Source organism: Rhinatrema bivittatum, chromosome 1 (genome assembly GCF_901001135.1).
Source record: "Rhinatrema bivittatum chromosome 1, aRhiBiv1.1, whole genome shotgun sequence".
NCBI classification, from domain to species: Eukaryota; Metazoa; Chordata; class Amphibia; order Gymnophiona; family Rhinatrematidae; genus Rhinatrema; species Rhinatrema bivittatum.
Genome location: NC_042615.1, coordinates 757,917,201 through 757,943,563, shown reverse-complemented (window position 1 = coordinate 757,943,563; position 26,363 = coordinate 757,917,201). Strand labels below are relative to the sequence as shown.

Sequence of the window (26,363 nt, the reverse complement as noted above, 5' to 3'; positions counted from 1 at the left end):
GTGACTCAGTTACCCACGCCTACTCGGTATGCCGGAGATATCAAGACATGCCGTGGCTTTTTAAATCAGTGCTACGTGCGTTTTGCTCTCCTGCCTGCGCAGTTTCCCTCAGACGCAGTTAAAGTAGCGTATATATTCTTGCTACTGGATGGTAAGGCCCTCGACTGGGCTTCACCCATGTGGGAGCGTCAGGATCCCTTGCTACAGAATCTACAGGAATTTGTCCTCAACTTCCGCCTCGCCTTTGATGATCCTGCACGCCAGACCACAGCAGCCTCGGAGCTCTTGCACCTCAGGCAAGGGACACGCCCGGTGGCCGATTACACCATAGACTTTCGCACGCTGGCCATGGAAGTTGGTTGGCTAGATGACTGCCTTAGGGGAATCTTCCTGGAGGGACTTGCTAGTCGCATCAAGGATGAGTTAGCAGGTCGGGACCTCCCGGAGGACTTAAATGACTTGATCGACATCGCTGGCAGGGTGGATCGTCGCCTTCAACAGTGGGATAAAGAGACCCGCTCCTATCGCAAGGCATCACCACAGTCGTCCACTGCCTCCAGAACCCTGGCTCCTAAGGTTCTCCCGGCCTCTGTCAGCAGTGGGGAACCCATGCAATTGGGTAGATCCCCACTGACCCCTGAGGAAAGGAGGAGAGGCCGCTCGCTAGGCCTTTGCCTCTACTGCGGAGGCAAGGGGCACTTCCTCGCCAATTGCCCGGAACGTCTGGGAAACGACCGTGCCTAGGTTATACCGAGGAGCTACACCTAGGCTCTACAGGATCAGCTCCTCTATGTACCTTGCCAGTAACTCTGAAATACCCCGGTGGGGAACTCCAGATCCGCGCTTTCATCGATTCTGGTGCTGAGGGGAATTTCATTGTGACCGACCTGGTGAATCAGCTATCTCTCCCCACGCTACAGAAGGTTCCTCCTCTGCGGATTTCTTCAATCCGGGGCACCCTGCTCCCTGGTGTCATCACCTGCTCCACAGGCCCCTTGACTCTCCAAACAGGCCTGTTCCATTCGGAGGAGATCTCCCTCCTGGTCCTGGAGCGAGTGGTGCATCCCTTGGTCCTTGGACTACCCTGGTTGCGACAACATTCGCCTGTAATACAGTGGGATAACTTTCAGCTGACCCGTTGGAGTCCCTATTGTTTTGAACATTGCTTGCATCTCCCACGGCCACCGAAACCCTTGCACCTCTGCTCCTCGCTTCTGCTGCCCGAGTAGTGGCCGGGCACCACGCCTCCCCGTGGCCGGGTGTACCCCTTGTCTTTGCCCGAGACTACTGCCATGTCCCAATATGTGACTGAGAACCTTGCCAAGGGCTTCATTCGCCCTTCTTGCTCGCCTGCCGGAGCCGGTTTCTTCTTCGTGGCCAAGAAGGATGGCTCCCTCCGTCCATGTATAGACTATCGTGGCTTGAATGCCATCACTAAACGAGACCGGTATCCGCTTCCTTTGATCCCTGAGCTCTTGGACCGCCTCCAAGGAGCACGTATCTTCACCAAACGACGAGGTTATAAACCACCTCCGAGGGGCCTATAACCTCGTCCGCATTCGCCCCTGGGATGAGTGGAAGACGGCCTTTAATACCAGGGATGGGCATTACGAGTACCTGGTAATGCCCTTTGGACTCTGCAACGCCCCAGCCATCTTCCAGAACCTCATGAACGAAGTTCTACGCGACATGCTCCACTCGCATGTCATCGTCTATCTCGATGACGTGCTCATCTTCTCCAAGGATCTGAAGACACACCGTCGCCACATCACACAAGTCCTACAGGCTCTCCGAGACAACCACTTGTACGCCAAGCTTGAAAAATGCGTTTTTGAGGCTGAGGCTCTGCCCTTCCTTGGGTACATCATCTCCTCCACAGGTTTCCAAATGGATCCCAAAAAAGTAGCTGCTATAACTAGGTGGCCTCAACCCAAGGGTCTCAAGGCCCTCCAGAGATTCCTAGGTTTCGCTAACTTTTACAGACATTGTATTCCTCAATACTCGCACCGAGTCGCTCCTCTTACGGCCCTGACCCACAAGGGAGCCAACGCCAAGAACTGGCCTGACGCTGCAGTTGCAGCCTTCACCGACTTAAAAGAAGCATTCCTCTCGGACATCTGTCTCCGTCACCCAGATCCCACCAGACCTTTTATTGTCGAGGTCGACGCTTCTAGTATTGCATTTGGAGCAGTCCTCAGTCAACACTCTGACTCCGGACAGCTCCTGCCATGTTCCTACTTCTCCAGGAAGTTTTCCCCCACCGAGATTAATTACTCCATTGGCGATAAGGAGCTGCTGGCGATCAAACTCGCCTTTGAAGAATGGAGGCAATGGCTCGAGGGGGCCTGACACATGACCACTGTGTATACGGACCACAAAAACTTGGAGTTTCTGTCTCAGGCTCAACGACTAAACCCTCGCCAAGCCCGCTGGGCCCTGTTTTTCAGTCGTTTTGATTTCGTCTTACAATACCGGCCGGCGGCCAAGAATCTCCGAGCTGATGCTCTCTCCCGAACTTCCTTCTCCGAGGAAGACCAAGAACCTCCTCAGTATATCCTCGACCCTAGTAAGGTTCGCCTGTCTGCCCTGACGGTCCTCTCCCAAGACAGGACCGTAGTTCCTCGACGAGATTGCTTAAAGGCTTAAAGGCACTATGCTGGGCTCACGACTCCCTCACTGGAGGGCACGCAGGACGCGAGAGAACCCTGGAACTCATCAACCACTTCTACTGGTGGCCCAACATCCGACAAGATGTGCGCACTTACGTGAGTTCCTGCCCCACCTGCGCCCGTCAAAAGCCCAGTCCTGGTTCCCCGTGCGGTCTCTTACAGCCTCTGCCGGTTCCCACAGAGCCCTGGACCCATCTCACTACAGACTTCATGGTGGACTTGCCCCCGTCTCGCGGTCAAATGGTTATCTGGGTTACCGTCGACTGCTTCTCTAAGATGGTGCACCTGGTCCCGCTGTCCAAGTTACCCTCTGCACCCGAACTAGCTCTCCTTTTTGCCCAGCATATTTTTAGGCTACACAGCCTTCCGCAGGACATTGTGTCCGACCAGGGACCCCAGTTTGTTGCACGCTATTGGAGGGCTCTCTGCAAGTGCTTCAAGGTAAAGCTCAGCTTCTCTACAGCTTTCCACCCACAGAGTAACGGACAGTCCGAAAGGATGAATCGGTCTCTGAAAACCAATTTTCGAGCCTTCACCAATGAAAAACAAGACAACTGGTTGGAGCTACTGCCCTGGGCCGAGTTTGCCTCTAACAATCAAGCTCATGCAGCCACCGGGCTATCACCATTCCAGCTAGTCTACAGAAAACAACTGAGACCTCCACTTCCTCTCGCTATCCCCAGCGCCTCACCAGCCGCCCAGTTGACGGTGCGCCAGCTACAGACATTGTGGCAGAAGACCCAGAATAAGCTACTCCGCTCAGCCTCTTCCACCAAACAGGCGGCCGACCGCCACCGACGACCAGCTCCTACTTACCAGCCAGGAGACCGGGTTTGGCTTAGCACCAAAAACATCCGTCTTCGCCTCCCCTCACGAAAATTTGCGCCCAGATTCTGTGGGCCATTTCAGGTCGCCAAGAGAGTGGGGTTAGTGTCGTATCGGCTGAGGCTGCCATCCTTACTTTGAGTCCACAATGTCTTCCTCGTATCCTTGCTTAAGCCCGTAGTCCTCTCCCGCTATCACCGCAAACCTCCGGATTCTTCATCTACCACCATCGACAATGACCCCACCTACCAGGTACGTCCTGGACGTTCGCTTCCACAACCGCAGATGGGAGTATCTACTGGCATGGGAAGGTTGCGGTGATGAGGACAACACCTGGGAACCCAGCCGCAACATTTTGGACAAGTCATTGTTGCAGCAGTTCCATCAGGACCACCCAGAGAAGCCCGGTCCTCTCAAGAGGGGCCGTAAAGGGGGGGGGGGGGTACTGTTGCGGTCTCCATCGCTTCCCCCCGCTTAGGGCTCAACCCTGCCTACCTCCACTTCAGGAATCGCCGCATTCCGCCCGCTCTGGACCCCGGGGGCTTCTCTCACTCCACGTGGCGGCCGCCATTACGTGCCTGCTTCTCCTCCGTCTCGCGCGCGCGCTAGGACGTCCATCTTGAGCGCTCAACTCCCGGAAGCCTGGCCCCGCCCGTGTTTCTGACGTCACGCCCAAGTCCCGATATAACCGGCGCTCAAACTATCTCTCATTGCCTTGCAACGAGGTTCACAACTGCACAGTTGTTCTTAGTTGCGTTCCTGGTGATCTCCACGTTTCCTGCTTCTGACTCCGGTTTGCTTCCAACTCCGCTTCAGCCTGCTGCCTGCCTCTGACCCCGGTTTGCTTTCGACTCCGCTTCAGCCTGCTGCCTGCCTCTGACTCCGGTTTGCTTCTGACTCCGCTTCAGCCTGCTGCCTGCCTCTGACTCCGATTTGCTTCCGACTCCGCTTCAGCTTACTGCCTGCTTCAGCTCCGGTTTGCTACAGACTCTGCTTCAGCTTACAGCCTGCTTCAGCTCTGGTTTGCTACAGACTCTGCTTCAGCTTACAGCCTGTTTCAGCCTCCAGTTTGCTACAGACTCCGCTGCCGCCCGCTGCCCTGTCTTCAGCTGGCCCTCGGCCCTGTACAGCCGGTTCCCTGCTTCCCGGGTACCTTGGATTTCCTGTTTACTCTGGTCCCGGCCTAGCCCATCTCTGCCTCTGGACTCTCTGCCTATTCTCTAAGTCCCGAGATCCCAGTGCCCTACGGGTTCCTCCTGGGGGGTTCCTGGTTCCCGGGTGAACACCTCCTGCCTGTGGCTCCGCCTCCCGGCCTACCCTGTCACCCTAGGTAGGCCGGCCCAAGGGTCCACTACCTTGCCAGCAGTGCCCGAATGCAACATTATTTACATGGAAGATAGTGGATACATGGAAAAGCTCTTTGGAGGTGGTGAAAACAAGGGCAGTATCTGAATTCAAGAGGGCATGGGATAAATAACATAGAGGATCTCTGAGGGAGGGGTAGGGATCATAAAGCTGAGTAGTTGGTATGGATAGGTAGATTGGATAGTACATAATAGTCTTTTTCTGCTATCATTTTTAATGTTTTTTTTATTTTGTTTTGCTTTGTTTTTTGTCTCTGTCAGTTTATTTTTTTTAATGTGCCTATACAAATGTATTAACAACATGTTTTCTGACTTTTAGGAGAACATAAAACTAGTACATTTTTTAAATAAAGGATTTTCTAATACACAGATTAGATTTTCTTCCTGCAAAATTGCCACTGTAACATATAATTGTAATATGTTATCAAGCAAAAAAGCAGGACAAAAAGTGGGAAGGAAATTAATAAAATTAAATGCATGTTTTAAGATTTTATTATATGGCATGAAAAGCTTGCCCCTGTGAAAAACCCTCTTTGAGTAGCTAATGTCAGATCGTCCTCTAAAAGAACTGAACATTACCTCCCTCTAGTGGCTAATATTATTTCTTTCTGCTTTTTTGTCTCTGCCCTTTAAAACTGATGCCCTTGAAACCAAAGCTGAATGTTGATTATTTCAAAATAAATATTCCTCGATAATGTTTCGATTTTCTGTTGCAAAATAAGTCTATTTTTACCGTTTCCTCCATTTTCTTATTTGTGATAATATTTACGGATTATTGATCATTCAGTGGAGACTACTGATATAATTTTAAAATGATTTTTTTTATTGGTAACTCCAGAATTCCTCGAATTGATTTTTCAAACATTAACTAGGTTTTGCTGACTTTTTGTAGCTAATGTTAACAAACGTGTTTGAAAGGAGGTAAACCAATCAGCTACTGAGTGCTTTTTTAACCCAGAAAAATGTCCAAAATTACATTTTAGTGTTAAAAATAAGCCTTTTCATCAAACTCTAAGATGCATACAATATGCATCTTAGGTTTTAAGATATACTCCTTTCCTGAGCTTCAGCATGAGTGCTAAAATAAAGTTTTCTCCTTTACTGCGTCTACAGGTTCGCTCAGTAACATTCACTCCTGCCTGCCTGGAGAAAAGGAAAGCTGATTTGCTTTTGGATTTTCACATGTCCATGTATACCTTTACCTTTTGTTCACATGTCAGAACGCTGACTCCGGCCAGTTAACGTTTATCTTTCATACATAGAAATTATATTGTTAAAAGCATAGAAACTGTTAACACAGTATCTTGACAACCGAGAGCGAATCAACGTTAAAGGTAAGTTCATGTTTCATCCCTCAAAAATTAGCTACAAATATGTGCCCAGTTACAACAGTTGGTTATAAATAATCATCTTATGATCATGTATGCTACAAGTCATTCCACTCTTAGTCGAGGTATACATTGCGTGGGTTCTCAGCACCTTGGAGAGCTCCCAGATCAGCTAGTGCGCATGCTTCCCAGACCATTCAGTGCTGGCTAGGGTGAATGCGACGGCGCTCAATGGGAAATATAAAAGGATTGAAATACTCCAATTCGAGTGGAAGCTCTCTCTTTCCAGAAGGCAAAGCAAAGGCAGCTGAAAAACGAAGCTCATTTAAGAAAAGTAATTGAACAAGTCAACGGATGTAATTATTAACCCTGATGCTTACTTGAGGGAACATGGGAAGTCATAGCACGGATAGTGATTTTACCAATGTACATATGCACTTATTGTGTGCGAACGAAGGGAGGAAACTTTAATTTCTGAGATTTTCAGCTGGAGTTAAAACATCCATTCGTGATTGCTTGTCAAGGACAGACGTCTGCAGCTACCGGCTTCCTTGTTGCTCTTTTTTTTTCTTTCTGTCAAAACTTTGCAAAGTTCATTTGTCAGTGCAATTGCAGACTACCACACAGGAACAAAAAAGTATCCTGATTTTCTAGAACATGGGATGGACGACAGCTGCAATCACAGTTATGGCTCACTAGTAGCAAGTATGCAAGAAGCAGAGAAAAGAGACTTATTTGGGATGTTGCCGAATTTCTTTGAAGAGAAGCATTTAAACAGAACTAACGATTCTCTGCAGGACTTTCTTAATTATGAAAAACCTGAGGGTTACGGAGACAGTTTTGCAGTTGTCCGGATCATCATTTCCATTGTATATTCAGTGGTGTGCGCCCTGGGACTGGTTGGTAACCTTCTTGTACTCTATCTAATGAAAACCAAGCAAGGATGGAAAAAATCACCCATCAATCTTTTTGTGACCATTCTTGCAGTGACGGACTTCCAATTCGTGTTGACTCTTCCTTTCTGGGCAGTGGAAAATGCCCTTGACTTTGCCTGGCTGTTTGGCGACACCATGTGTAAGATAGTATCCTATGTGACAGCCATGAACATGTATGCTAGCGTTTTCTTTCTCACTGCGATGAGTGTAGCGCGATACTATTCGGTAGCTTCTGCGCTGAAAAGCAAAAGGAGACCGATCGGATGTTCTGCCAAGTGGGTGAGTGTCCTTATCTGGGTCTCTGCCATCCTGGCATCCCTGCCCAACGCTGTCTTTTCTACGGCATCAACGGTATCAAATGAAGTACTGTGCTTGGTTAAGTTTCCATTCGACAATGAGAGAGCCCAGTTCTGGTTGGGACTTTACCATGCTCAGAAGGTCTTAGTAGGTTTTGTGATCCCCTTGATGATCATAACCATCTGCTACCTGATGCTGATCCGTTTTATCTCGGACAAAAATGTATGTACGTCCACCACCAAGAGAAGATCCAAAGTAACTAAATCAGTGACTATTGTTGTCCTGTCTTTTTTTGTTTGTTGGCTCCCCAATCAGGCTTTGACAACTTGGGGGATCCTAATAAAACTGAACGTAGTCCATTTCAGCTATGAATATTACACTAGTCAGGCATATATTTTCCCCATTAGTGTGTGCCTGGCGCACTCCAACAGCTGTCTCAACCCGATCCTGTACTGTCTTATGAGAAGGGAGTTCAGGAAAGCTTTGAAAAACCTCTTTTGGAGCATCACTTCTCCTTCTCTCACCAACATGCGCCCGTTCACCGCCACCACCAAACCGGAGCAGGATGAGCAAGCTCATTGTATGGTGCCCCTGCACCCAGCTGAACCAGATGTTACATATTACCCCCCGGGAGCTGTCATTTATAACAGCAGATACGATCTTCTGCTCCCTAGTAGCTCCACTGAACAACGATACTGATGCTCCTCCATCCCTTTCCCTATGTATTCATGCTCCACATCCTGACATCCGGACTTTAATTCCTGGAATCTAATGAAATTGGTCAGACCGCTTGTATGCCAAGTGTCATGTAACCCAGGCGTTAAGCAAGATGTAGATATGGCTATGCCAATTAAAAAAACAAAACAACAGCAACCTGTTATACTCATGAACATAAAAGCAAAAGTTAGAAATGCATATCTATAAATTTTAGTTTTAAGGTGTTTTTTTTTTCAGACGTAATCTATGAGCAAGTGCCGCTTGTTCAGTTTTAACTTTCGTCTTCTCTTGTGATCTAACTTAAAGACTATCTAAAGTTTGGATGATGAAGATCACTACATAGCATGCGTTAGAAGTTATTTTTATATTTCATGAAAAAAAGTTAATGCTGTCAGTCATAATATATTGTTGAGGACAATCTCTCCCAAAATTACATTTTGGGCAAAAACATTCAAAGTATGTGTTTTATTATTTGATTTTTTTAACGAAGTATTAATAGATAATGATTCTTTCCATAGAATGCTGTGAGACACAGAATAAAATAAATACAACTTTTTTTTATTTACGGCCCCTGTCTATATTTAAACGTATTCAGGGTTTTATAAATCTCAAGTCAGAATCTTGAACGTTACAACGTATAACATTTTAGGAAGCGTGTGGAAGAGTTTAATATACTTAGTACTTGCTTCTAAATTAATTTTGTTAGGAGGAATTAAAACTATGTGCGGTCTAGTTTCAAACATGACCATCGAAGGTAAACATCCCCTTAATGTCCTATTTTTGCATGCCAGTGTCCGCTGTTGATCTTTTTTATATGGAATTTCTGTGGTCTCTTTCATCCATACTTCCATTTGAAGTTTTCGAAGCTCTAAGTATTTCTATCAATACAAAAGAGAAACACTGTTTAACCGATAGAGTGAGGTCAGAAACACCCTAAGAACTTAACACTGGGTCTTTCTCCTTCAAGAGAATAAATACTCTCGGGATGCAATAAAGGTGAAACCGATAATGTGCCAGCGAGAGTTCTCGGAGGCTTTAGGGAGCTTTATAAAAGTAAAGACTGAGCTTCTGAGTTGGAGCCTCGATGGCCGTAGCCCTTCGGGGGGGGGGGGGACAACTGGTTGCATATCACTAGATGCAATTCATCTGACCTACAGTGACAAAAACTTATGCGGAGAGTTATAGCATTGCAGGTCACCTCTACACGGCGCTTTGATTTCACTCCGGTCTCACTCTCTGGTGCTCTATTAATATTATCAGATAATTTGCATGGAAAATGATTTTCTGTTGTCTAATGTGTTTTTATTTGACTAACTGGAAATGGTTTTGCAAGCTGCACTACTGAGGAGAGCATTTCTTCCTAAAGTCATGATCCAAAACATAAATTTCTCAAATTATATATTTCCTGAACTTTGTATTCTATTCCATGGACTATTTGTTAACAGCGCTTCTAGTTCCCTATCCCGGCAACACACCTCCCCACTTTAATTCCTGTCATACATACTGTAGAGTGGATGATGAGATTAAAATATTCCTATCTCTAAGGATTTTAATAGATACTTGTTTAGGTCAGATAACTGGTCTACTAAATTATAGTGCATTTGAGGGTCCCTCTTTCCTTTTCCCAATGTTATAAATGTTTTTCAGACTGAGGACTGGTGTTTTGCTTTGTTTTATGTTGAGTTGAACCACTTCAATTACATCAGTCTAGAGTAGGGATCTGCATTCGTTTCAAAATGAAATTACAAATGCAACAACATTTTTTATTTCATTTTGTTTTATTGGCAATAAAATGAAATAATAATGCCAAGAAAAATTGCATTTCATTTTTATTTTGTTTTCATTACATTAAAGTCTATGGGGTCATTAAAGTCTATGAGGGAACATTAAATAATGCATGTTTTGTTTTTCCACTCAACACAGCCTGGAGTCAATGGGGAATGGGGCAAAAGCAGGACCAATCACTTGTAAGCAGTTTTCCAACTAGCCTTTTCTGACTTGTCTCTTTCTTTCATTTTTTGGTTGAAAGTGAAACAAAAGTTAACCTTGAACAGACTCAATTTTGTCACTTGTGTAATAGATTTCAGATTTATAAAACAGGTTTTGACACTCCTTGCTTCAGAATGGAGCATTCCAGAAAACGTTTTTAAAAAGAATTGAGAGAAAGAAAGTATGCTATCACTCAGGGGTTCAGATTGCTGTGTTGCTACTTTGTGTGCACTTTGTGTGCACAGTGCACTTTGTGTGCACTGTGAACTTCAGTGTTACTGTAAACTACTGAAGAAGAACATAATATCAGGCACAAGCACCCAAGCACCCAAGCACCCAAGTTTTATTACAGAGGTTTCTTAATAATAACAGAATATAAAGTGGCACTTTAACCATTTTCCTGTGTAATTATTTCAGCACATAAAGGGACCTAATAATGTCACTGGACATAGCAGAAGCTGCACTTCCTCTCTCACAGTGAACAAGAGACACACAGTATAAACATTAGGGATGTGAATCGTTTTTTAACGATTTAAATTATCGTCCGATAATTTTAAAATCGTCATTAATCGGTAAGGGACTCGATACAATAGGAATTCCCTTGATTTACCCTGGAGCTTCTGGATTTAAGCTTTCTATCTAAGAGCCTAAATTTGGCTTCCAGAACCTCCCTCCCACATTTTCCTATGTCGTTGGTGCCCACGTGTATCACGACAGCCGGCTCCTCCCCAGCACTGTCTAAAATCCTATCTAGGTGACGCGTGAAGTCCGCCACCTTTGCACCAGGTAGGCATGTTACCAGGCGATCCTCATGCCCACCAGCCACCCAGCTATCTACATTCCTAATAATCGAATCACCAACTATGACGGCCGACCTAACCCTTCCCTCCTGGGCAGTAGGCCTTGGGGAGATATCCTCAGTGCGAAAAGACAATGCATCACCTGGAGAGCAGGTCCTTGCTACAGGATCCTTTCCTTCTGCACCAGGTTGATGCCCTTCAATCATGAGACCTTCTTCCTCCAAGGCAGCACCAGAGCTGCCAGTCTGAATTTAGGACTTGGCTACTATGTCCCTGAAGGTCTCATCTATATACCTCTCTGTCTGTCTCAGCTCTTCCATGTCTGCCACTCTAGCCTCCAGAGATCGGACTCATTCTCTGAGAGCCAGGAGCTCTTTGCATCGCATACACATGTACAACTTCTCACCGGTGAGTAAAAATCATACATGTGACACTCGATGCAAAAGACTGGGAAGCCCCCCTCTTGCTGTTGGGCTGCTGCCTTTATCTCAATTTTAGTTTGCTATAGGAGTAGGAATGTGTCTAATAAACGTCCTTTAAATGTATTTGTGAATTCACTATGTCTGGTAGTGGCCTACAAGGGACTGATCAAACTCTCAATAAAGTTTTTGTTGGGTTTTTTTTTTTGTTTGCAAGTGGCACCTGCCTATAAATTAAAGGATGAGCTAAGGGTGGGAGGGTTGGGAAATCCAAACAATCTAACTTCAGTTAGTCAGCCAGAGTGACTCACTGCTCTCTTGATTATCAAATGTTGGTACCTAATCAAACCAAATCACACTACCTCAAAACCTTTCCAAGCTGAGTAACTGACCTGAACTTTTCAACCTTTTTACTTAGGTATACACTGCTCCTAGCTTATTTCTAGCTTCTAGCTACTTTTTTTGTTTAATACAAACACTCAGTTCTGCTTACTAGTTGCCTTACAGACTTTTAAAAATAAACACACTAACTACTGCTTACTAGCTGCCTTACTGATTGACCATTTAAAAATACAAACAGTCTAACTTGTTTATTCGCTGCCTTACTGACTATTAAAAGCACAAACACACAAACATACTAAATAATATTCCCAAATAGTTAACTTTGCCCCAATACTATTAAGAAAGACAATGTCCCAAGCAAAAACTTACTGATTCCTTTCAGCCACCAGCAAGGTGATCCTCTCCTCTCAGTGCTCCCACTGACTTCCTTTGCCTGACTTCCTTTGTAGCTGAACGCCACTATATGCCATTTCACCTGATGTCCCCATATGTGTGTGTGCGTGCCTCTGCCTGCAATTTAAAGGGCCCGTGGTGAGAAAAGCCCCGCAGATCTCTTTGATGACATCATCACCTCATCGTGTCTTCAGCCCTATTAAAGAGCTTCCCTGCCAGTTCAGCTTAGCTGTCACAAGGATCTTCATGGTCATCCATGGTGTCTTCATGCTCCAAGGTCTTCCATGGTCATGCGTTTGTGATGATGAACTTCATGTTCCAGCCTTCTTGTTCTTCATGTTCCTGATCTCTTTGTTCTTTATCAGAGCTCCTTCATGTTGCCTGTTCCATGTTCCTGGTTTCTTGTCAATTCCTCATACAAATCTTCTGAGTCTTGCCTCATCCAAGTCTTCTGTCAAGTTCTGGATGTTGCAGTCCTTGTTCCCAAGTTCTGCCTTCCAGCTCCTCTCTCATCCTTCCTACAGGTATGCCAGCATTGTGGTCTGTGACCAGCCCATGGCAGGTTGTGTAGGGTGCCTCCTGGTACAAGGCCTGTCTTCAAGTCCATCTTCACTGGGTCAAGGCCTCGGAGTCCATCCTTATTTTAGAGTTCCAAATTCCAAGTCAAGTTCCAAATTTCAAGTTCCTAGTTCTGGTCTCATGGAGCTTGTCCTGCCAGTTGATCTCCTTGTTCCTCATTCCATGCCATTTTTCTCATTCCAAGCCATGTTCCATGCCATGTTCCTTGTTCCAATGGATGTCTTAGCTCTCATCCATGTCCATCTCACCCCAGAGCTTGCCTCGCTCCCGGCGTGGTCCATGACTAATACGTGGCAGGTTGTGTAGGGCGCGCAGTGAGACAGCGTGGTCTGAGACCAGCCCTTGTGCTGTGGTGCAGTACCTGTTGAAGCTGAACTCGAACTTGCACCTTGCCTTCATGTTCCACCTTGCCTTCATCCATGTTCCACGTCTTGTCCTCAGCCTTTGTCTGTCCTGGTGCACAAGCCTTTCCCAAGAGGCAGGTCTGAAAGCACTATCGAGTAGAGATGTGCAATTGTTTTTGCCGAATTGGCTATCCATTTCTCCTTCCATGTGACAGGGGCCGACCAATGGCATGGTTGCCCCTGTCACATAGTAAGGGCAAAGGGCCACCGGTGCCATTTTGTTTACTGGCTGCCGATGGCCTGAGAGCGGGAGATCGCTCTCGGGACCCCCTCTGGACCACCACGGATTTTAGGCAAGTTTTTTTTTTTTGGGGGGGGGGGGGGGTCTGGAGGGTGAGGGGTTGTAAATAACTAAATTTTAAGGGTTGGGTGTTTGTTTTTTTTCCAGCAAAAATTGCAGAGAAAAAAAACCAACCCAATGGAAAACGAAGTTTTCCATGGGTTGGCCGACACATAGCCCAACCCGAGATGCAAAAACGAAGCACATCTCTACTATTGAGTGGCCGGAGGGCTACCCCAGAGACCAGCATTGCATTGCTGGATCTCATTCTGTGCATGTAGGTTCAGCAGAGGCCTGAAAGCTACGTTCCAAGTCCAAGCTACATTCCAAGTCAAGCTATGTTCCAAATCCAGCCCATGCCTAGGTACATTTGCCTCCGATGGTGCTTATTTATTTATTTATTTTTTTCATTTTAACAATTAACAGCAAGATAATTCTTACTTTGAAAACAGAAATGCAATCTTAATGTAAATAACAAATACCACAAAAGGTTACCAAAATCCCAGCATTCCCCTTTAAGGTAATACAAAACCAGCCTGGGGGGTGAAATCAAGGAGAGAAGTTTACAAGGAAACAACAATTGCATGTAACTGGCATTAATGTGGATTACAAAGGGTTCATATCCATTTTAATGATCCTCTAACCTAGCACTATTTATGGAGGTTATAATAACCTTCCTAGCATTAATAAAGGATTTCCACTGCTTAGGATAAAAAAAAACAACAAAGCATTCCAACGCTGACTTCACGACACACTAACAAGGGTATCTCAAAATGAAGGAAAAACCCAAAGATATTATCTGAGCTCTCAGGGGTAGAAAGTCTCGCCTCCTATCCTGGGTAGCCCGAGCGAAGTCAGGACACATATATATCTGTAAACCATGGAAGTGAACTTCTAAATTCCTGAAATACCTCTTCAAGACTTCACTCACATCCCTTTCTGTAACAAAAGAGACCATTAATGTTGCACACTCATAGAACTCTAGTGTAGAGTCCTCAAGAAACTGTGTTAAATTATCCGAAACTGCTTCTCTGTTCTTAGAAGAGCTAGGCAAAAAGAAAAAAAACGTATTTATACTGGGGACTTCTCCCTCTTCAAATTTCAAATTCTCCTGGAAATATTTTTTTAAAGTAACATAAGGGGATTCACCCACTATCTTAGGGAACATAAGAAATTGCCATGCTGGGTCAGACCAAGGGTCCATCAAGCCCAGCATCCTGTTTCCAACAGAGGCCAAACCAGGCCACAAGAACCTGGCAAGTACCCAATTATCCTCCTTGTAAAATAACACAACCACCAGAACCACATCAGCCAGGACATTGGTCCATCTGCTTCCCCACACTGAAAGCGGAGTCATCTCCTTTCCCACGCTGCATGCAGGGCCATTGGGTTTTCCACCCTGCATGTAGGGCCCTCGGGTCCCCAATCTGCATCTACAGTCATTCGGTTAATTTGGCAGCCAAATGTCAAATGTCATAACCTCCATTAAAGTTTCGGCCACCTTAAAACCTTAGAGCCGAGTAAAATCCTCCAGGCGGGAATGAGTGAATGTCTCGTAATATAGTTCTCCATTTGTTCCAGTCTGCATGACACAATATTAAGGTCTTTTATCACTTTTGCATCACAGTCCAAGGACCTCTACAAATCTGTTCCCATTAATTCAAGATGCGGTTTCATCTCTCTCATCTGTGCTTCATGCAGTTCCATTTTTTTGATCCAAACAGTCCAACTTATTATTATAATCACCCATTGAATTCTCTAATGCAGCAACTAGGTCCCAGATTGCGTCCAGCGTGACTGTAGCTGGCTTTGGGGGCATTTGAAAATGGTGGTGTTGAATTAACTCACCCATTTTCACCACTGGAGATATTCCAGCCAGTGTTTCTTTCCTCCCTCCAGCTGCTGCTCCTTCCAAAGCTTCCAACTTCCTCTCCCCCGACATAGGAGGCACTGAAGTTAACCCATCAGCTCCCGATGTCTCAAGGAGTTCTCCAGGCTGTGTTAGGACTGCGGCGTCTCCTCCTCTCTGGCCCCCTCCCGGAGTCGCAGCTGTCGCGTCATAGCTCCTCAACCCGGCAGCCAGAGGGAAGTCTGAGGAAAGCGCAATCACAGGCATTCGAGGATCAGTGGGGCTGAGAGTAATCTCCCCAGTGAAACTGGTGCTCCCTCGTTGATACTCGCAGCGGGGGCTTCTCCCCCCATTTCTAGTCCCTTTGCAGGTACAAACGAAGTTATGAGCCTGTTGCGATCCCCCCTGCTGCTGCGCTGCAGGAGGTCTCTTACCTTCCTCCAGAGGCCGCTCTGAAGCCTGGGCCTCGCCTGCGCATCATCCAGGACTTGCTCCAGGGCCTGAGAGGCCTAGCTGTGCCTGTGGCTTGCATGCCTCAGCGTTTGGACTTCCTGTTGGGCGACGCCCTTCCCTAGGGGCTGGCCCGCAGCTCTCTACCCTAGTTATAGGACCAGCGGTGGGCGGTCCTGGCAAGCTCCTCCCAGGGAGTTGCCTTCTACCTCCAGTATTTAAGGACCTTCTGTTCACTGTGTCTTGGCCTTGGATTTGAGCATTACAGTCGCCTGTAACCTAGCCGATCCAGGTCCTCCATGTTTGATGGCGCCTTGTCCTGTCTCTGCTTATGTTCCTGATGTCCAGTGTCTCTGCCTTGATGCCTGTCTCTGACCCTGCCTAGATGTTTGTTCCTGTGCCTGCCAGCCGTAAGGGCTTCGGATGTGAGTTTCCCAGCATCGGAGTCCTGTTCGCCTGGGTCTTCCCCGCGCCCTCCTTCTCAGCGTGGTCCGCGACCAGCCTCCCAGGGCTGTGTAGGGCGCGTCTGGGACAGGGTGGTCCGTGACTCAGTCCCACGGGTGGGCTGAGTAGGGCGCCCTGATGGACAGTGCAATGTTCCCGTCCAGCCTTGTCTCCAGTGTCTGCTTCAGCCCTTGCCCGGATGTCTTCCTGTCTCTACCTTGACCTGGTTCCTGAGCCTTCTGTCCTGTTGGGCCCTGGAGTGGCCAACAGGAGGGATTCGTCCCACGGGCTCTTGAGCTTCTGCCAGCCGAGGGGGCTTCGGATGTGAGTATCCCAGCATCGGAGTTCCTGCTCGCCTGGACCTTTCCTGTGTCTCGCTTCAGCCCTTGCCCTGATGTCTCCGTCTTGCTTCAGCCTGCTTCTGCCCCGTCTGATGTCTTCAGTTTAAGGACTCTGTCTGCCCTCGCCTCTGTCCGGCCTGCTGCCCATTGCCGTTCTCTGCGGCAGGTCCGAAAGGGCCGGGAACAGTCGGAGGACCGTTCATTAGTCAACTTCTCCGTGTTGGCTACCATGGGCATGCAGGTCCGGCTGAGGGCCGGACTTCTTGCTTCTGTTCCTGCCTGCCTGGCTCACCATGCCTGCTCAGCTCACCTCCCACGGTGTGGCCTTGGGCTCCTCCTGGGGTCCTGCCGTGGCCCAAGGGCTCACCACCCGCCCGAGACGACCGCGCCCGCGCGCGCTCGTAACAGAGCCGATGTGTATTAGGTAGCTCCGGCTCTGAGGGGAAAACTCAGAGTTTTTCTGTTCTTTTAGCAGGCATCTTTAAGGAAATCTTTAAACAATAGCAGCCCAGCGTTTCGGCGACCTGTTCACACCACCATCTTGCCACCGGTCTTCCTGATGGTGCCTATTTTGGAGCCTCGCCCTGAGGTTGTGCCATGGTCTCGAGCAAGCTACCACACCCCACACGCATAACACTGGGATGAGGAGTTAGAGTTAGTTAAGGGAAACTTAAAAGGGAGAGAGAAGAGAAGAAGGTTGGGAAAAGAGCTGTGTGGGACAGAGAGTATAAGAACATCTTGCTAGTGGCTGAAGAGGATCAGTAAATTTTGCTTTGGGATATCTTAGGACTTAAAATGTTTGGAGAGAGGTGAAATAGTGTGGTATATTCTTGAGACTTTGAGTGTGTCTAAGATAATAAGTAAACCAGAATGAGTTAATTCTAGTGTCTGTCTTCCCTCCCTCCTACCCACCCCTAGCTCATCCTTTGATTTATAGGTAAGAGACACTTTCTCATTAAAAATCAATCAGGCTATTATCTAAATCATACTATTCCACCAGCCCTTATTGAGAAGTTACTCATCCCCTTGTAGTTCATTACCAGATTAAGGTTTGATTTTAAAAGGCTCGCAGAGGCTTCGATGTGCGCGTGCTTCTTGGTGTGCACATATGGACATGCTGATTTGATAGCATGCACATTTTGACAATTTTATATCGGCACGTGCATGCACGTGTGGGTGCTAATTCACGTGTTTAAGAGGGGGATTTTAGTTAGAAGCATGCGGCAACATGATCGGGCCTTCCCCAATTCTCTTCCAGTCTGCTCCATTATTGGAGTATATCCAACTTCCCTAACCACCTAACTACCCTTCTTCCCTTTTACCCTCTCTGCCCCGACCCCTAAACCCACCTCCCCAATTCACTTAAATTTTTTTATTTTTGAACTTGCCTGTTCTCATGAGCAGCAGTAAGTTCTGAGTGCTGGCAGGCTGCTGGCACGTGCTTCACCAGGACAGCGCCTAATGGCACCCACCCTGCCCAGACCCCATTCTGGCCCTTAGCTGAAACCCAATAGTGACAGGTAAGTGAAAGTCCAAAATTAAGAAACAACTTTCACAATCAAATTACACTAACAAATGTTTTCACATAATTGAGTAATATAATTTTTGAGAACACTCAAATTAAGGAGGAAAAAGACCTCAGAACCAAATATGCAAAAAGTTCTGTATGGAACAGCATATGTATATCTTATGGTAATACAGTCATAAGTCTAAGAAAACCTCTATGTATAACTTTATTATGATGTGGAAAAAACATTTTTATGTATATTTCTTTTTTTAATTTAAAATAAAAAAATGTTTAATACTGTGCAAATAGGGGCGGATTTTCAGACTCCGCGAATAGGCCTACTTTTGTTTGCGCTCCAGGCGCAAACAAAAGTACGCTGGATTTTAGTAGATACGCGCGGAGCCACGCGTATCTGCTAAAAACCTGGATCGGCGCGCGCAAGGCTATCGATTTTGTATAGCCGGCGCGCGCCGAACCGCGCAGCCTACCCCCGTTCCCTCCAAGGCCGCTCCGAAATCGGAGCGGCCTTGGAGGGAATCCTCTAACGCCCTCCCCTCACCTTCCCCTCCCTTCCTCTACCTAACCCACCCGCCCGGCCCTGTCTACACCCCCCCCTTATCTTTCTCCGGGGATTTACGCCTCCCGGAGGGAGAAGTAAATCCCCGCGCGCGAGCGGGCCTCCTGCGCGCCGGGCCGCGACCTGGGGGCGGGTACGGAGGGCGCAGCCACGCCCCCAGACCGCCCGGGCCGTAGCCACGCCCCCACACCCACCCCCAAAACGCTGCCGACACGCCCCCGAAACGCCGCGACGACCGGGCACGCCCCCCGACACACCCCCGACACGCCCCCCTCGGAGAACCCCGGGACTTACACGAATCCCGGGGCTCTGCGCGCGCCGGTAGGCCTATGTAAAATAGGCTCACCGGCGCGCAGGGCCCTGCTCGCCTAAATCCGCCCGGTTTTGGGCGGATTTAGGCGAGCAGGGCTCTGAAAATCCGCCCCATACTGTGTAATCATTATGGGGTAGATTTTCAAACTATGCGAATAGGCCTACTTTTGCTGGCGCATCAGGCGCAAGCAAAAGTACGCTGGATTTTAATAGATACGCGCGGAGCCGCGCATATCCACTAAAATCCTGGATCGGCGCGCGCAAGGCTATCAATTCTGTATAGCCGGCGCACGCCGAGCCGCGCAGCCTACCCCCATTCCCTCCGAGGCCGCTCCGAAATCGGAGCGACCTCGGAGGGAACTTCCTTTTGCCCTCCCCTCACCTTCCCCTCCCTTCCCCTACCTAACCCACCCACCCGGCCCTGTCTCAGCCCCCCCCTTACCTTTGTCGGGGGATTTACGCCTCCCGGAGGGAGGCGTAAATCCCCGCGCGTCAGCGGGCCTCCTGCGCGCCGGGACGCGACCTGGGGGCGGGTCCGGAGGGCGCGGCCATGCCCCCGGGCCGCCCCGGGCCGTAACCACGCCTCCGGGTCCGCCCCCGAAACGCTCCCGGCACGCCCCCTAAACGCTGCGCGGTTCGGGCCCGCCCCCCGACACGCCCCCCTCGGAGAACCCCGGGACTTACGCGAGTCCCGGGGTCTGCGCGCGCCGGTGAGCCTATGTAAAATAGGCTCACTGGCGCGCAGGGCCCTGCTCGCCTAAATCCGCCCGGATTTGGGCGGATTTAGGCGAGCAGGGCTCTTAAAATCCGCCCCTATGTGTATCTTCACTTATGAATTCCTGATTCCTCAAACCTTGAACAATGAAAAACTCTGATATCAGGTCAAAAAACTGAAAATCCAGCTGCCCAAAACTTTAAAGCTTGAGAATAAAAGATTTTTTAAAGCGGCATCTTAGGGCAGCTTTTGTATCTCATTAATTGCCCCACAATGCTTTTCTGGAGACTGCAATACTAAAGGTCTGATATAAGAGGTGACAAACTGAATCTTCAAAACTGACGTAAGCCAACGTTTCCCCCTCAGGCTGTCTCAAGCCTCTGTCCTGAAAAACCAATACACATAGGGGTAGATTTTAAAAGGATGCGCGCGGGTGTGCACGTGCACGCACTACATGACGTGCAGACATGTACACCCAATTTTATAACTTGCTCGCGCAGGCGCGTGCAAGTTATAAAATCGGGGGTCGGCGCACGCAAGGGGGTGCACAATTGTGCACCTTGTGCGTGCCAAGCCGTGCTGCCTTCCCCCGTTCCCTAAACCCCCCCCCCACCCCACCTTCCCTTCTCCTACCTCCCCCGCCCTTTCCCCCTACCTTTTTTTTTGTTTTCGTTTTTGTTCCAAAACTTACTTCAGCCCTGGGGCTGAAGTAAGTTGAGCGTGCCGGCCAGCTGCTGGCACGCGATCCCCAACACAGCAGCAAATGGGCGCTGTGCCAGGAGCCCCTGACTCTGCCCTGCCCCACGCGTTTGGACGCGCGTTTTCCATGCACTATTACTACCCCTTACTATATATCTGTGGAGCATGTGGTAAAATCATTTAACTGATATTGATGCTGATCCAGAGGGTTAATAAAAAAATCTGTTTGAAACATGTTGGAACAAAAAGAACAGTTACCACAGTGAAAATGACCTTGTAATCATGTACCTGATAAAGTGCCAATGGCACTTGATTTCAAATTTGCTAAAATTGCTGGGCTGATAGTTTCTTTGATATTTTTGGACCTAGTGTAGGATGTACAAATCATTATATCCTTAAAGCATGGATGTAAATGTAAAATGTTCAACTGTATTTTCATGATGCTGACTAAGGAGCTAAACTACTGTATCTTGTGACAAAGTTGACAACTTCATTAGAGGTGCTGCTGGATCTTGATCTTGATAACAAACTGTCTCTGTTTGTAAAGCGTGCTCTTTTATAAGAGTGTTTTAACAGTTTGTAAGGGTATCCATGTTCTAAAAAATGATCACACATACCTTGAGAGTGTTTTTTAAATTCGCTGATTTTGGTACAGTTTCTTCTGATTCTCCAAAACTGGGAATAAGGTAAACTGTCTTTGAGATGCATGGGTTGAAAACTGCTATATTCCAGAAAAGTGTTGCAATCAGTTGTCCTCCTAAAGAGCATGGTTTCTAGAGGTGTGCATTCGTTTGCAATGACATAGAAAATAAAGATGATATTTCCTATTTCGTTGCATTTCGGAAAATCCATGAAAGGAAAACCCACAAAATTTCATTTGGTTTTCCTATCATTTATTTGGGGTGAAGAAAGGGCACATTTATTTTAAAAACCCTCCAAACCCACTCCAACCATTCAAGTTTAATTAACTACAACCCCCCCCCCCAAAAAAAAAAACTTGCCAAAAGTCCCTGGTGGTCAGGCAGGGGTGCCAGGAGCGATCTCCTGCTCTTGGGCTGTCGGCTGCCAGTAATCAAAATGGCGCCGGTGGCCCTTTGCCCTTACCATGTGACAGGGGCTATCGGTGCCATTGGCCAGCCTCTATCACATGGTAGGAGCAATGGAAAGCTGGCACCATATTTAAAAAATGACATGGGGCATCCATTGCTCCTAGCATGTGACAGGGGCCAACCAATGGCACCGGTAGCCCCTGTCACATGGTAAGGGCAAAGGGCCACCGGCGCCATTTTGATTACTGGCAGCCGATGGCCTGAGAGCAGGAGATTGCTCCCGGGACCCCTGCTGGACCACCAGGGACTTTTGGCAAGTCTTGGGAGGGTCGGGAGGGTTGGAGGGTTGTAGTTAATTAAATTTGAAGGGTTGAATGGGGGGGGTTTTGTTTTTACGAAATTGGAAGAAAAAAGTTTTCCGATCCAGGGAGTCGACCGAAATGGCCCACCCCGGACTTGAAAACAAAACCCCAACGAAAAAAAAATGTATGCACACCCCTAGTGGTTTCTAAAATCCCATCTTCTAATGTATACACACGAACATCAAGAAAAGTGATTTTAGAAAAATTGCATGTCATGGAAAATTGAATTTCTTTTTCACGAGTTAAGCCATGTGTGAACCATTTCAAGTTCATGAACAGATCCAGACCATAAAACAAACACATCATCAATGTATCTCTTCCACATCCTGATGTTTTCCAAAAAAGGGGAACATGCAATCCACTCTTTCTCAAATCTCTCCATGTATAAATTTGCCAACGAGGGCACCATGGTGGTGCCCATTACTATACCAGAGATTTGTGGATATATGATCCCTTCAAAAATGAAGAAATGTTTTGTGAGGGCTAACCTGATGAGCTGCATTATAAAACTTGTGGGAACCTAGTGTGGATGAGGTCTCAATTGTAGAAGATCACCTATGATGTTTAGCAAATACCCCAATATTCAATGGGTAAATATAACATCAGTACATGCTAGAGACATAAAGTTCCTGAATAGAATAAAAGTCTGCTTCATGGAGCGATTGGTTCAGAAATCGACAAGAGAGAGAGCTATTTTAGATCTAATTTATTTTATTTATTTATTTAAAAACTTTTCTATACCGTCGTTTCGTAATACACCATCACAACGGTTGACAATTAGGCACGTACATAAGTTTGGTTTATAAATTTATCTAGAAGGTGCCAATCAATTTTTCAGTTACATGTTTCAATAATATATTCTATATGGAAAGTGGATTGGAATTTCCATTTATATGATTCATAGGATAATCATATATGTTTTATACTGTCTTTCTCATAAATTAATACTTAATTATGATAAAAATAATAAATAAAGCAATTACGCTTTTAGGTGACTTTCAGCTGTATGTAGGTGTTCTTACTCATCGACCTCATTGTGAAAAGCTTTTTTGAAGAGCCAAGTTTTCAAACTTTTTTTGAAGAGTTTTAAATCTTTCATCAATCTTAGTGGAATACAGGATTTAGTGAAAGATAGATCCCTGAGGCACTCCACTGTTTACCTTTTTCCACTGAGAAAATTGACCATTTAAGCCTACATTTTTTAAGATGGCGCCGGCCATCCATTGCTCCTACCATGTGACAGAGGCCGGCCAATGGCACCAATAGCCCCTGTCACACGGTAAGGACAAAGGGCCATCAGCGCCATTTTGATTACTGGAAGCCGATGGCCCAAGAGCAGGAGATCACTCCCGGGACCCCTGCTGGACCAGCAGGGACTTTCGGTAAGTCTTGGGGGGTTCGGAGGGCAAGTCTTGGGGGGTCGGGAGGGTGGGGGTTGCAATTAATTAAATTTGAAAGGTTGGAGTGGGTTTTGGGATTTTTTTTTTTTTTTACAACTCCCCCCCTCCTCTAGTTTCAGGCTTCATTTCAGGGGGCAGACGAAATTAAATTGGCCCGAACCACAGGAAAATGAAATTTCCCACGACGGGCTGATAACAAAGGCTGAACTAAATCACATCTCTATAAACCATGTTTATCTATATGTTTTATGATTTTATTCTTTGCAATCTTTTCCACGATGTTTCTTGGCATTGAAATCAGGCTCACCAGTAGTTTCCCAGGTTACCTCTGGAGCCCTTTTTAAATATCAGTGTTACATTGGCCACCCTCCAGTCTTCAGGTACAACAGATGATTTTAATGATGGGTTACAAATTACTTGTGAAGGGTCTGAAATTTCATTTCTGAGTTGTTTCAGAACCTTGGATTATAAACAATCTGGTCCTAGTAATTTTCTACTCTTCAGCTTGTCAATCTGGCCTACTACATTTTCCAGGTTCACCATGATTTGGCTCAGTTCATCTGAAACGTCACTCTTGAAAAATGTCTCTGGAATGGGTATATCCCCAAAATCCTCATCCATAAACTCCAAAGCAAGGAATTCATTTAGTTTTTCCATGATGGTCTTATCTTCCCTGAGTGCCCCTTTAACCCTTCGATCATCTAACGATTGAACCGATTCCCTCACAGGTTTTCTGCTTCAGATATATTTTTAAAAGTTTTGATTATGCATTTTTGACTATTTTCTTTAGCTGGATCCTTTTTTTCAATTTTTGAAGGAAGATCTTTTGGCTAAAATATCCCTTTTCACCTCACCTTTTAACTATGTCTGTCAATGAAGGGTTGCTTAACATGCTGATGAGAGTGAGGGATGGGAGAAGAGAAGGATGAGTGAAACAAGCCTGCAGTGGAGAGTTCCTCCTAAGGAGGGGTGATGAGGAACCTGCTGGGGAGAAGAGGGATGGAAGAGGATTTGGGAGGGAAACAGAGAAGGGCAGATCAATGGGAAATGGGGAGCAGAGCAGGCTAAGGGGTTGTAGATATTCAGCAGGCAGAATGGCATTTCCCCTCTATACTCAAATCTAAAAGTCAAAGTATGCCAATGAAGGAAAGGGAGGCTTAAAAAAGAGCAGAGGGAGTAAGGAAGGGAAAGAGAAAAGAGGACAAAACGAGGAGAGGCGAAAGAAGACATTAGGAGAATGCGAGAGAAAAGGGCTAAGAGAAAATGGTGTGGACAAGCAAGGGTGGGGTGAAACTATGGTATAAACTATAAATGGGCTGCAGAGAAGGTGAGGAGACTGGTGGGGATGAGCTGAGGTTGAAGAGAAGAATAATTGGGACTTCGAGTGTTTCCATAGCTTTTCTAATGGCCACATGTATATTCTCTATATCTGAATTACCTGCATCTCTCTGGACATTTAAAAGGCTGCTCAGTCACACCCCATTATCGGGCTGACGCAATATCAGCACGCATTAAAGGGGCGCTCATGATTGAGTGCCTGCTCCCTTAATGTGCGCCAATCCACCTCTCTGTGGCACCCAATGCTACATGCAATTGGGTTCCCGCAGTAAAAAGGAGGTGTAGGGGAAATTGCGTGCCCCTAATGCCTCCTTGGCAGTGGGCTTCCAGTAGAGGTGGCTGTTAGCCACTTAGGAAAATGGACGCTCAATATAGAACATCCATTTTCCTAACCTGTGGCTTTTGGCTGTGCACAGGGTAGGAAAACATACTCTAAAATTGAGTGTCCATTTTCCTAACATAATTGCTGGCACACTTTTTTTTTTAGGACATTTCTAGCATTTTATTTACTCCATTTAATATCGCCACAATATTAAGTTGGAGGAAGAACAGAAAATATGTATTTTCTGCTTTTCTGTACAATTTTTGGGCTCCTTGACACTTAATGACAGCTCCAGACGCACTTTTTTTTTTTTTTTGCATAGAGGGAAAATCGATGATAGCCTCATCAACATGCATTTGTATCTGATCAGTGCTATTATCTATGGTGCGATAGAACACACGTTTTGGACGCGCCAACCCCCGTTATGCATCGGGGGGGATATGGACACACATCCAAAACACACATCCAATCGCAGGTTAACCGTGCGCTGCAGCCAGCGCATGGTATAGCATTGGCCCATATGTTTTGGTTTTTTATTTGCTGTAAAGTTTCTGCTATTCTTAATCTTTGGCCCTACCTGCAAAATGTACCAAAGGATAAACAAAAAACAGATGTAATCCATGTTTGCCATAGAAAAGCTAAGACAAACACCTACACACAACACCCCAATGGAATAAAATGGCCATCAGAAATGTGCTTTAACTTTTACTCCTGCCCAAAGCCAGGCATTAAATTTCCCATGGTAAAAGCAAGCACTAAGATGTCTTCCCACTAATGTAGCTCTTAGCTAATACTCTCTTTTACATGCAATTTGCATCCACCTGAGCTAAGCGTACCATGGGTTTTTGCATTCATGAGCAAGGTTAACACCAAAAAGTCCATACTAAAACCGGAGTAAAAACCCATGGTAGGCTCAGTATGACTTATTACATTGAACCCTCCATGCCTTGTGGTGTTCATGCCAGTATTTATGATGTGTTGCTCTGCACCTATGGTTTGGTTTTAAAACCAGTGTTCCAGCTGCTCTGTGTCTTGGTTGGTACCTTTAGGAGTTGTGTCTTTGCTCCTATTGACTTCAAAGTTCTTTTCAAATTCCCTTACAGTACTTACTATTAGTTTATTCAGTATTTAGCCTTCAGTGGCTTATACCAACCATTTTAAGCTGCATTCCCAAGCAAACCAACTAAGAGAAGGCCTAATATCTTTGAGTCATGGACCACTATCGGCCTAAAACCATCCAAGATCTGAGTTTTAGTCTGAAGAACTTGGGCACATGATTGGCAATGAGGAGGCAGTTTTCTGTATGCCACATTGTCTTCACCCATCAGATGGGAAGGGATTGAAATTGGGCTGTTTACTTCAGCATAAACACAACAAAGGAGAATTGATTCCCATCTTCCCTTCCCCCTTGATACCATAAAGAAACTACATCAGGACCACTACACACCTCTTCCAGAGATTTCCTTTGGCTTTGTCCTGCCCAGCAATAGTAAGTTCACCACCTTCCAGCTTCTAGATGTTTTAATTAATGATTTTGCCCTATATATTTAGTTGTGAGGACCAATTGTTACATAAGAACTCCATGGACCTTCTCCAGAAATTGCCTCTGGCTATGCCCTGCCTTGAGACAGTAAGTTCACTATCTTCAGGCTTCTTA

The 26,363-nt window shown here is 46.5% G+C and overlaps 1 protein-coding gene across 1 annotated transcript; it reads left to right on the top strand.

Annotated features, from left to right (window-relative positions):
* The first annotated feature begins 6,489 nt into the window (after window positions 1-6,489).
* On the top strand, window positions 6,490-8,655 carry RXFP3 (relaxin family peptide receptor 3). Its single transcript, XM_029586477.1, has one exon. It carries the CDS (start codon window positions 6,849-6,851, stop codon window positions 8,115-8,117), a length of 1,269 nt encoding a protein of 422 aa, XP_029442337.1. The 5' UTR covers window positions 6,490-6,848; the 3' UTR covers window positions 8,118-8,655.
* The last annotated feature ends 17,708 nt before the right edge of the window (window positions 8,656-26,363 follow it).